General features: G+C 43.2%; 1 protein-coding gene across 5 annotated transcripts in view; it reads left to right on the plus strand.

The window, feature by feature from the left end:
• TBC1D30 (TBC1 domain family member 30) overlaps positions 1–12,475 on the plus strand; it is a 52,966-nt gene that overhangs the window by 12,161 nt on the left and 28,330 nt on the right. For 2 of the 5 annotated variants that reach the window (XM_021385082.1, XM_021385083.1), the window contains exon 1: positions 11,101–11,275. The exons of the other annotated variants lie outside the window; for them this stretch is intronic. In XM_021385082.1, the coding sequence (XP_021240757.1) occupies positions 11,116–11,275 (160 nt within the window). In that variant the 5' untranslated portion in view covers positions 11,101–11,115. Of the gene's footprint in view, positions 1–11,100; positions 11,276–12,475 lie in introns of those variants that run through there. 5 annotated transcript variants of the gene reach the window in all.

A 12,475-nucleotide genomic window follows, 5' to 3' on the forward strand; every position in this document is an offset into this window, starting at 1 on the left:
GGCCTGGACACAGTACTCCAGATGGGGCCTCACGAGAGCCGAGTAGAGGGGGACCACCACCTCCCTCTCCCTGCTGACCACTCCTCTTTTAATGCAGCCCAGAACACAGTTGGCCCTCCGGGCTGCCAGCGCACACTGCTGGCTCATGTCCAGCCTCTCGTCCACCAAAGCAGTATAGATGCATTTTATCTCTGCATAGATTTAAGCAGTATAGATGCATTTTATCTCTGAATATCACACACAAAACATTCTTTGGTTGCGTTAGTCTTTGAAGAAGAGATTTCCTGGATATTGAAGATCAAATGGAGGATAACAGCTGCTTGGGATAATTAGTGCTAGGAATAGGCTGATTTATGAAGCATCAGACAGTGCCAGCAGCTATGTTTCTGCAGTTTTGTGAGATAAGCTTGAATTTTAAAACAAGATGGTAGAAAAGTGGGCTGTGAATTTAGTCTGTTTAGATCAGTACTCCTGATTATAATTCTGTGAAGCTCTGGAGATTTCCTTAGATTTTGAAATGTTTTGCTCCTTGAAGTTAGTAATAACCTGAATTTGACTTGCTGAGTAATGAATGAGTGCTCTTCACATACACTTGAAATTTGCCAGAGAAGTAAAGTCTGTGTTACATCTCCATGTTACATCATCTTACCAAAACACCTCTGTAAAAGAAAAAAAGTATTATTAGTATTATGCTAACAAAGATACATACTATTCATAGCTTTCTTAGTAAAAATTTGAAACCTTTTATTATGTTTTATAAGCAATTAAATTGCCTTTAAGTTTATATGCCTCTAAAATCATAGCACCTTGGTACCAATTAATGTAATGCTTTCCTTGTCATCCATATAGTACATATTGCCAAAATACAAAGCATGAACAGGTTGTAGTTCTTGGCTTGCATTAGGCATCATTGATAGGTAGCAGTTTGAAGGATTTATTTTCAGTATGTTACTGCTTGTTTCTTGCCTCAACTAGTCATCACCAACAGCAATAGTGGACCTTAGATCCTGAAGGAAAAATAGTTATCCAGTGAACCTGAAAGAAGTCAGAATGGGGAGGTAATCAGCATATATAGCTGATTTTGATTTTGATTTTTTTTTTTTTTAAGAGAATACTAATCTGAGGAATTAAACAATGCTAATATTTGTGGTAATACCTAGATAAGCCCAGTGAAGTCAGGAATTTAATGAGCTGGTCTCTGAACAAACAAATGGTGAGAGACTCCCTGGAAAATAAACTTACAATAAGAGTGGGACACTCAAAGGCTGTCATGTTTGGAGGAGCAGAGTGAATTGCCCCAAGCTACAACAGCACTAAATGATCAGTCAGAGCTTTCCTGTTACCAAAATTCACACTTGTATAGTGTTATACTTGTTGAAAATCAATTTTAGTGCTTCAGACTTCTGCACGAAAAGCAGCTTTGATTAGTCATAAAAGCATTCAGTTCAGGAAACTTAACCTTTGACAGTGCACTATAAACTGAAACTTTAACTGAGTGAAAAAAGCTTCGAATAGTAACGTGGTCGTGACTGATAACTATTTTCTTCTCATTTCACTCATGAGCTTTATCAAAAGCCTGTTGCTCCGTCAAACTTGTTTGAATGCTTGATGTACTCCTTTTTTTTTTCAGGAAGTGGGAGGTGGTAGTTTGAAGTTCCTTTGCTTTATGTTAGTCACTTCCTTTTTTGGCAGCTGCAGAAGTGCTCTGTGAAGCTATGGCCCAGGTGGGAGATGGAGAAGGGAACTACATGGTCTGGAGGCTTGCAGTGGTTTCATTTACAAACAAAATGTAGTGGGAACATTTCAGTTTCTTAGAGAACTAGTGGCATCTGCAGGCAGCAACTGATATATACATGACCAAAGGTCTTGAGTGCTGGTGAATGACTTCCATGCTGACTGATCAAGATTTGCAGTCCTACAAAATCCATTAGTTTCTGTTGGAGTGAACGCCATTTTCCTCCGCAACCCTAAAACGTGTTGTGTTTCCATTCCTCTGTAATGAAACTCTTTTTTTCATGTATTACATTAGTCTTTTCTGCTGATTTGGTGATTAGTTTTTTAAAATAATCATGTGACTTTTAAGCGGAATTCTGGGGTATACTGTGTACTGTGTATACTGGCCAAGACATACATTTGCTTTCCATCATTGGTAAGGTAAGGGAACATTTCTTAATACCTCTGTTTATCAGCAATATTTTCAGGTAGGCCTCTTCAGTGATTTTTCTTAGTGTGTCCCTTATGAAAATAGTATTATGTTTCAGTAGAGGCAGATGATTTCTCTGACAAAAAAGGCATTTGCTGAGACATTCTATTTAAAATGTTCTCCGTATGTATTTTATTGGGCATAAAGGCATTGCTGTGACTTTTATTCCACCTGCTAACATGAGACTTTATGCTGTTTCCTACTGCAGTTAAAACGCGTTGTTACTATAGCAATGCCTGCATGACGTGTCTTTTACTTTGCTCATGAAATGCAAATATCTGCTTAATGTAACTGCATGTGATCTGCTTTACTGTTATAATCAGTGCATAAATTAGGTGAGTGAAATAAATTGACTTTTGCTCCTTGCCTTGCAGTAGATTTCTTTACTTCCTTCATCAGGACAATACTGATCACTGTGCTCCTCAAATGGCAATGATGACTTTAGAATTAATTCACGTAACTGTACCTAATTAGGAAAATATAGACTTGGATGCTGTTGTTTGCAATTCCTCCTTCCTTCCCCTTGTAATTTTGCAACATGAAAAGAGCCGTATCTCTGACTTATCTATCACTTCTCTCTGATTAAGAGCTAGTTGGAAGCATCTGGGACACTGAACACTTCCCAAACTCTTTTTCTGATGAGTATGCTTTAAGCCCTTTTAGAAGATGTGATATCTACAAAGAGTTAACTGAAGACTTCAGTTTGAGACTGACGCATTTACATTTTAGTATTGGTGCATAGGTGTTTACATGCGTGCTAGGTGCTTCTGCTTCTCTTAAAGTCTTCAAAGGTATAGTTATTGTCTTGCTTTCATTGCTTTAACACACAAAGCTCTTTGCAACTTACTCTTCTGTATTGTCACTTGTTTGTCATTTCCTATTCATTGTTCAAGGTGATGTCATGCCTCCTACCTCCATCCTTCACTTAGCATTTTAGAACAAACACCTTCTTAATTTCCCCCTGTGCTGGTGTTTTCTTGTAGGTGTTTATCCACATTGAAGTTATTAAAATGTAATCCCTCTGCCCTCTTATTGACCTCATGCCACCTCGTTGTCCTCCTTCAGGTGTTTCCCTTGTTACACATTTCTACCCTGAAGCCTAAAGAAACGCAATAGCAGCTCTTACATTCTGACTACTGCTACTATCCATCATCCTTACCAATATAATCTTATTGTCTCTCTGTACTCCTCTTATGCTACTGTGGTTTTTTTTATTTCTTTCTTTTAAAGCAGGCAGACTGTCTCTCTGTGACTGTACAGCACCTACTCTAATACAATGCTGCAGACCAGAATTAGAATTTATGGGTGCTGTGGTGAGTAGAAATAGCTTTACAGAGTATCAGGCTTACTCAGTTGTGCAAGTTTGTTGCCCTCTGTAAATGGCCTAATAAGGGGAATTAACTTATTACTGTCCTGTGATCAAGCAATGGTAGGTATATTTAAAACCCTTTTTGTTTCCAACAAGGACAGTTCTGAGTTAAATCTCTGCCTTGTCCTTTCAGTACAGCCATGAAACATTTTGTTGAGGTAAAGGTTCCCAAATCACATCAAGTTTGTAACATTTGATTATCCTTTTTTCTTCCTTCTGACAATATTTGAGGTGCCTTTGATCTGTGGCATACGATGTTTACAAAGCGTAAGTTGGTTTCTGCTTTTCAGATGTTCTTTCAGATCTCTCATGTTAAGCTCTGGGAACAGGGGTTTCCCACTGATGGGCCTGGAATGAACTTGATCACTCTTTGTAGCTAACCCATTGGCGTGGGTTGCTGTCACTGTGTGCACAGTGTTGCTGTGTTATCAGCAAATGTAGTTTTTCCATTCTCAAAAACTGTTTTATCTAGAAACTGCAGATGCTGCAGAAAATGAACCTTTTTAATAGTGTGATTGTGCGAGCTGGTGACATAGTGAGAAGAATTAATCTGTGACAGACAGCATTTGAATAGTAACATAATTCCTAGCTTTCAGTGAGATTGTGTGGTAGGGACGGGTTTCCTAAAGGACTTAGGAAAGTGGGGTCTTTGTGTGGGTCTGGGGAGACGTAAACGTGCGGTTCTGTTGTTGTTTGCCTTAGTGAGTCCTTGTACTGTACGGCTGCCAGGTCTTTCTGCAGCTCCCTTGTTCATAGCGATAGCTACGTCTTTACAAATAGAGAAAGGCAATGGGTGGGTTCAAGAGGGTTACAAGTGTGCCTGTACTTTCGGTTTAGCAGCCTGTGATACTTCTGAGGGCTTTCACATTCTCACCCACATAATCCAATCTCATAAGTGTTGTTTGCGCTACTTTGAGAACAATATGGGAAGTGAGGGACCCGCAGCCAACCTTACCTGCACTGAGTAGCCTAGGAGTGTGGTGCCTCTCTAGATAGGAAACTGGCCATCACAGCTCCATCCCATTCTGCTAGAAACTGCTTTCACAACTGATTTACAGGTGTCTTCATTACAGGTGGGTGATTTTTGAGGTCTTTTCATTGATTATGCAGAAGTTTAGCATACTTCTCAGGCATACTTGTCTGCCAAAAATTTCAAGAAGCAGTGTATTATAAATATAATTCAACTTGTGAATAAACTTACTGATGTAACTGTCTCTCACTCCAAAAAGATAAATTACAGTGCACATTTGTGGGTAGGTGATGTATGGGCCAAGGAGAGCTGGCTGAATGGAAAGGGACTTCCTCTTTGCCTTTGCCTTTCATGCCCTGGTATACACATGTAGGATGGAAGGCAAGAGTTGATAGTGTGGGTGGGGGAACGGGGAGAATGACCAAGAAAACGTACTAAGTATCATAGTGAATAATCTTGGCTCTAAAGTTCTCTCCTGGCCCAGTCCCAATTATACTAAACTGAAGGATCCTATAGTGTATATGCATCTGTGAGCTTCTTACCACAGGAGTCTTGTGGATTAATTTCCAAATTCACACTACAGTAAATGGTGCTGTCTTAATTACGTTCTCTAGATCAGTCCTCAATAGATACAGCTGAACGACATGCAGGCAATATTCTCTTTCAGACATCTTAGCTATAAACAAAGCCCTGTTGCCAGGGAGCTCTCTACTAAAAATTCCTGAGATCCCCTCTATTTTGCCTTAAATTCTCTGATAACAAGTGGGCTGTGTTAAGGGCTTCCTCAAAATGAGGCACTGTTAAAGATGACTTACTCTTTAAGAGTGCTGTCAGTTTTTGAAGGGGAAAACAAGTAAGAAGGGTGTGTGCAGTCTAACGGAAGAGGTAGCACTGGGCTAGAATTGAGCATATTGGGATTTGTTTCTCAATTCTGCTGCACACTTCCTGAGATTAATCATTTAAGCCTTGATTTTCCATTTCTGAAGATCATAGATATTATTTCCTGTCCATTGAGTAGTTTATATTTGCACTGAATGCCTTTGTAACAAGGATTGGCTCTCACTCTTTTTAAATTTTTTTTTCCTATGATATCTAATATAGGACAAAGCAAGGTCTTGGCCTCTTTTGTCACATTTACGTACCAAGTACTAATGAATGGAAAAACTTAAAATATTAATGCTGTGTTGACAATGGTGTGTCAACACACTGCACCATTTTCCTGAGCTCAACCTAGGGAAAGTACGTAAGTTGAACTTCTCTAGGCACAAAGACAATAGCAGAACTTCTATTTTTGTTCGGACTCTGGCACTAATCCTTGTCCAGAAAAGACAACTCTGGTTGGCTTATATGAGATCAGAGATCAGCTTAGTAACAGAACTGACTCTGTTAGTCCAAGATCTTTTTTTTTTTCTCTGTTTACAACATGTTTCCTGTGATTGTAACACAAATCTGTCCTCCTTTACCCATAGACTCCTTTTTTTTCCCCATGCTTGTACAACTGTGGCCATGCAAAGCAGTGCTGCAGACTCTGTTGTGCTTGGTTGTCCGCATAGAGGTTGCAGCCAGTTGGTGCATCAAAGCATCTGCTCGCCTGTGCTGTCTGAGGCAGGAAGTCCCAAACAGAGCCTGCAGAGCAGTACTGCCAATGCAGGAGGTGATGCTGTACATGCAGGCTGAGGTGGGAAGAGTGCTGGGCCACCTGGCAAGTGCTGGCGTTCAAGGACACACACTGCAGCACCGCTGTAGCACCTGTGCCTCTTCAGTGCCAAAGATCCAGCTAGCCAAAAAGCCTCTTCTCAAGTTGTCAGATGGGTTATGCTTGTTTTACATCATAGTGTGAAGCTGTCATGACATTTTTTTAAGTATTAACTTCAGCTTGGTTCAAGAGCCTATATTAGATGAGAGTGGCTTTTAGGATAAAGCAAAAAGACGCTGTTTTTGGCAGGAGGGTTGTTTAATAATAGAACTCCCATAGAATTGGATAGGATAGAAATTTTGTGCTCCAGTGGAGAAGATGGTTTAATGGAGTAAGTGTATTTAAAATAGTTTTGGTTGCTGGGAGAACTCAAACTGCCTTATCCTGTCATCCTTCAAAAGTGGACACATTTAATTCCACATGTTTTCTCTTAGACACTACAATTTGAAAGTGTTTTTTTTTTTCTCTATTGAAGCTCATGATGAATTAAAGTGCACATCAGAATGTGTGTTGGTATGGATTTCAAATTTCTTAATTTACTATTTGAGCTGTTTGAAGCCCGCTAGTAATGGGATTACATTTTATGGTTACATTTTGTAGACTTTTAAAGATGTTACACAGAATTCTTGGTAGGCAATTGGTAGGCAATTGGCCTATGATGAGGTTAATAAAATAGCTTTTACCTTGTGATGATAATACATATTTTCCATGATATTATTGATCTGCACATGCCATCTAATAATTGTTGTACCAGCAGCTAGCTCAGCAATGCTGCCTGAGCATAGTTTCTAAAATGTTTTGGGATGAAATATAGTAGAAAAATACTTTTAACTGCTTTTTAAATTGTGATAATGGAATAATGCATAAAATTGTTGAGAGAAAGTTTTAGCGTGAGTCGCATTTGAAGCTTAATATTTAATGTTAAATGTGCTTCCATTTAGATGCTAGGAAGGTGTTCTAATACCTTCTGCTTGACACTGTATACAAGGCAGGGCACTCTCAAATCTTCCTGCCTCTTATTTTGGTGGATTAAACTGGAACTCTCCTGGAGCTCACCTTTTGTCTCATACATTTATACACAGTACAGTTCTACCACCTCCTGCTTTTAGATAGAATCGTAGAATCATAGAATTGCTCAGGTTGGAAAAGACTTTAAAGATCATCAAGTCCAACCGCAACCTAAACATACTACCCTAACTATAACAACCCACTGCTAAATCATATCCCTGAGCACCACATCTGAACGGTTTTTAAACACATTCAGGGATGGTGACTCAACCACCTCCCTGGGGAGCCTGTTCCAGTGCTTAGCAACCCTTTCTATAAAGTTTTTCCTGATATCCAACCTAAACCTCCCCTGGCACAACTTGAGGCCATTTCCCCTTGTCCTGTCACCTGTCACCAGTGAGAAGAGACCAACCCCACTCTCACTGCAATCACCTTTCAGGTGTTTGAAGAGAGCAATAATGTCTCCCCTCAACCTCCTCTTCCCTGGTCTAAACAGCCCCAGTAACTTCAGTCGTTCCCCTGCAGGGCATATTCTCCAAGCCCTTCACCAGCCTTGTTGCCCTTCTTTGGACCTTCTCCAGCACCTCAATGTCCTTTCTGTTCTGAGGTGTCCAAAAATGCATCTACATACCTACTTGTGTAGGTACTAAAAGGATTTTCATCACATTTTAAAAAGCATGACATTCTATAAAATTTTCCTAGAAAATAAAAGTTGCTAGTTAAATACTTTGCTAACACAGGTATCCCAAAGTGCGACAAACAAGCTTTCTCCCCAGACTTTAACTGTTTAACCTTTTACAGAGATGTGATGCAAATGAGAATTACAGAAGGTCTGTATGCTTTCCTATGAAATAAAGGGAAGGATATGAAATGCATGGAATACAATGACTCAGCTGAAAATGGCTTATGGTTTTTAGGCTTTTGGTTATATTTAGTCTTGTTTGTGAGTGTCGTATGAGAACCAGTGAAGTGTGCCTTCCAGGAGGTCTGGATTTGAGTAGCTAAAGCCTCATGCAAAAAGACGTATCCTCTTCAATTGCAAGATTGCTCCGCAGCCCCATTCTGTCACTGCTCTGTCTGCTGATGTTTATTCTCCCTTTCTAGCTGCATGTCTTGAACATCATTATCTTGGTGCAGGTAGAAGGGAAGTGGGATGGTGAATGCAGAGGAGTAAGGTAGATAGAGCAGAGGTCGTTTTTCAATGTCAGAACCTGGTGATGATCATAGGACAATTCACCTGAAGGCAGACTGTGGGAACTGAGCAAGTTATACTTGTCACCGAGGATTTCTTATGAGGTATCCTCAGACCTCAAAAAGGCACAGTTAGCAGGTGGTGATAAGACTGCAAAGACATACCAAATGAAGAGGAAAAGTTTTTCAGAAAGTGACTGTATTGTGTGGGAGGGAATAAATGAACTACTGGGGCAAAAAGCAAAGACTCGGACTGATAATTATGGAGTATGTAGAGGTGAAGTAACTGGACCAGCCAAAGCTCTTCAATTTATGTATTTATTAATCATTTCTGAATGCCATCTGGCTTGCTGGTAATTGTAGCTAAGGACTTGTTAGCATGGCCAGCCTCCTATGACTTTGTGGAGCAAAATAGATTAATGGTGGCTGGTGACGTCTTTGGTTTTAAATTGTTGCCTTTACCCCAGCTTGAAGTTGGTGATTTGTCTGTGAGCTTTATTGTCTCTGCGCTTTGAAATTTCCTTGTTGTTGAGGACTGTTTACAACTTAATGGTGAATATGGCAATTTTATACAAGCTGCTGACATACAGTGTCATGATTAGATGTCTGCAAGTCCAGGGAGTGGGACTGAGAATACTTGCCACTGGCAAATCAAAGGCTTTGCCTGATCGGTGTTTGAAAAAAAAAAAAAGAAAGAAAGAAAGAAAAAAATAAATAAAAAGATGCCATCTAATTTTCTAGAAGCTCGGCTCCTGTCCTTAAAATATGTATATATATACATAATGGGAGGCTTATCCATATCTCTGAAATCCATTTGAGCTAATGATCCAGTGAGTCATAAAATCCATTAGTATGTCTTGGCTTTTTCATTTTGTCTCTTGAAGTTCATTTTTGCATTTTCTTAGCACTAATGTTGCTAATTGGCTGGCGTGTGGGCAAGTGCCCTTAGTGGCATGCTGGTCCTTGAAAGTGGCCATTCTGAGTCACAGAATGATTGTCCTGTTTGCTTCTAGGTTTTCATAGAGCAACAGGATGACAAGTAGGAGAAACAAGTGTAACAAGGACTCTGCTCTTAACTTCGGTTGTACCAAAGCATCTGGTTGTCCTCATCATTTAAATATTGATGTCTTTCTTAGAGCTGGCTGAACAATTGGAGGTTAACAATTGGAGGTACTATATGATTATGATCAGTCTGGTGGGATGACCGAGTCACTGTATGGATAACAAGACCCGTATCATGTCCGAAACTTTGACTTTGGCCATTGGTTGGTAGCATTGAGTTAGCCAGTCTTGGAATGATCAAAGAAGGATGTAGTACTGTTTGCATATGGTGCCAAAGGAAGAGGAGAAAAATACTAGATTATGTAGTTATTTCTGTATTTAAGTACTTCTGCTACAGTCCCACTGGTACAATCTGTACACCTAGGGAGATTAGTTCATTTCGAATTTTATGCTTTAACCACCAAATCATCTCCAGCTGGCACTGAAATAAAGTGATTTGCATCATCTACATCAGCAGGGAAGTGTCACCTTTGTTAAAAAAAGAACCACCGACACACAGTCTTAATTATCTATTCAGAGTGCGAGCTGGCAGCTTGAATGTAGTGACTTCTCTGCAGAACCGAACCAGATATTTAAAGAGGCATGAACAAATTCACACTTCTCTGCAAAAATAACAGTATCTTCTAGATATAGCTGTAACTTCTAGATTAGCTGTAACTAATTTTTTAAAAAAGCTTTTTGTTTTGTTTTCTTGGTGTATCCTTTATGCAGTTGGCTTCACTGCGTATCTATTGCTATTTTTATTAATGCAGCTGGCAAACATGTTTAATAAAAGGAGCAAATGGCTGTTCCAGAGCTGCAGCGATGGACAGGTGGGTTCAGACCTTGGGCAGCTCCGTCTTTGAGCCTGACTCATGTGACATAGCCATAGTCATAGAATAATCTCAGTTGGAAGGGACCCACAGGGAACATCAAGTCCAACTCCGTGGTACATCTGTCCTTCAGCAGGAGCACCGACTGCCTTAGGTGATAAAAGCTGTCAGCATTTTGAATGCTTCCCCTTGCCTGTCAATCAAACCAAGAGCTTGAAATTTTATATCAAATGATTTTATGATGCTTTCGGGTCAAATACAAGCGCTTGAAAATGCACCTAATCATGCTGTTGAATGGCTTCTTTTTTGAAGTATGTAGTAGGAGGTGAGGCTGTCATTTGGGGTCATGGAAATGGCTCGGGGATGCTGAAAGAGTGTGTGCTGGACAGCGCCCCGTGGGACCCGGGAGCGCTCCCGGCCCTCCTGCCCGGCCCCGTTCCGCCTGCCGCTGGATGTCACTCAGCGTCTCCGCCCTGCTCCCCGTGGCAGAGCCGGAGCGCTCCGTACCGGAGCGGAGCCGCCCCCGGGCCGCCCTTTATGTCTGTGCGGAGCTGCTGCATCCAGGTGGTGCTGGAGGAGGTTTTCAGGCGCTGATGCTAGGATTGTGGGCGGGAGCAACTCTCTTTTTTTTCCCCACCTTCTTTTTTCCCCTCTCCTCTCCTTGTCCTCCCTCTTTCTCCCTGCGCCTCCTCTCCTCTGCCCGCACTGCAGACCCCGGCTAGAGCGGAGAGCCGCTGCCGCCGGGCCCCCAGCGCCATGCCGGCGGCCCGCAGCCCCGGGGCAGCTCGCTGAGCCGCGGGCACCATGCGGCAGGAGCGGCTGACGGGCTCGCTGCGGCGCGGCGGGCGATGCCTCAAGCGGCAGAGCTCGGGCGGCGGCGTGGGCACCATCCTCAGCAACGTCCTCAAGAAGCGGAGCTGCATCTCCCGCACGGCGCCGCGCCTGCTCTGCACCTTGGAGCCAGGTACTGCAGCGAAGCGGCGGCCGCCCCGGGGCCGTAATCCCGTAAGCCGCTTGGCGGGGGCGGGCAGGCGGCTGAGCCGGGCCGGGCCGGGCCGGGAGGATGCAGCCGGACGCGATGGGGGCCGCGGGTAGGCGCGGCGCGGGGAGGCGGCGGCACCGGCCCGCGGCAAATGGCCGCCCGGGCTCGCGCGGGGGTGCGGAGTGCGGGGCGCGGCGGCGGGGTCGGGCCGGGCGCCTTCGGGATCCGCCTTCGGGATGCGCCTCGGGGCTCGCCCGGGCCTGCGAGGCCGTAGCGGGTTGAGGCTCGTCCCGCGCTTCCTCCCCCTGGCACTGCCCTCCGACACCCACCTTCCCCGTGTGACAAAGCCCAACCCCGCTCGCCCGCTGCCGGCTCCCCGCCGCCCGGCCTTTGTCTGCGGCGCGCTGCCGGCTGCGCTCGCAGCCGAGAGACGCGCAGCTGCGGCTCTGCAGCTTACCTCAGCGCCGGCGTCTTGTGAGAACCGGTGGTGGGCTGGGGGTAGGGACGTGCTCCAGGAGGACGGGCGCTCAGCAGAAACGCTAAGGCTGATCGTTCCTGAAGGCTAGATTGTGGTTGCTCGTCTTCAGAATGGTGGACCATTGAGTTTCTATGAGGTATTGGAAATCTAGATTCAGTTTATAATGGCAAGCTGTCAAATGTAGCAAAAGCATTGTTATCTCTTGTCTGATCTTAGGCCTACAGAAAATATGTAAGCCTGGAAAAACCTATAGCAATGCACAGCAATATGTAGGGGTCATTTTCCCACTGTGTGTCAGGCATTTGTGTGCAAGGCCACTTTTGGAATCGTGTAGTGCTGGCTGCTTCTGTGTTTGAGATTCATTTTTGGAGCTGCTATTAATAAGGTCTTAAACACATTCTGGTGAAGGTTTGTGGCACTGCTGTTATTGAAGGGATTCCTTACCTGTAGTCCTCACAGACCCCTGCTCCTGCAGTAGCCTTCCAGGTAACGACATCTGGATAATGACACTCTGTTACTTATGCTCCCATGGGGACCTGGAGAGACAATCACAGTTCAGCCACAAATGCTGTAGTCCTAAGGGTAATTTAGTGTACTGTTCAGTGTGAGTAAATGCAGTGACGTCATTCAGGATGCACGCTTTCCTAGAGTGATGGAGACTGGGAGCCTAATGAGCCCTCAAAAAATAAGCTTAGTTAAATTTT

This window comes from Numida meleagris, chromosome 1, assembly GCF_002078875.1.
Source record: "Numida meleagris isolate 19003 breed g44 Domestic line chromosome 1, NumMel1.0, whole genome shotgun sequence".
Classification (NCBI taxonomy): Eukaryota; Metazoa; Chordata; class Aves; order Galliformes; family Numididae; genus Numida; species Numida meleagris.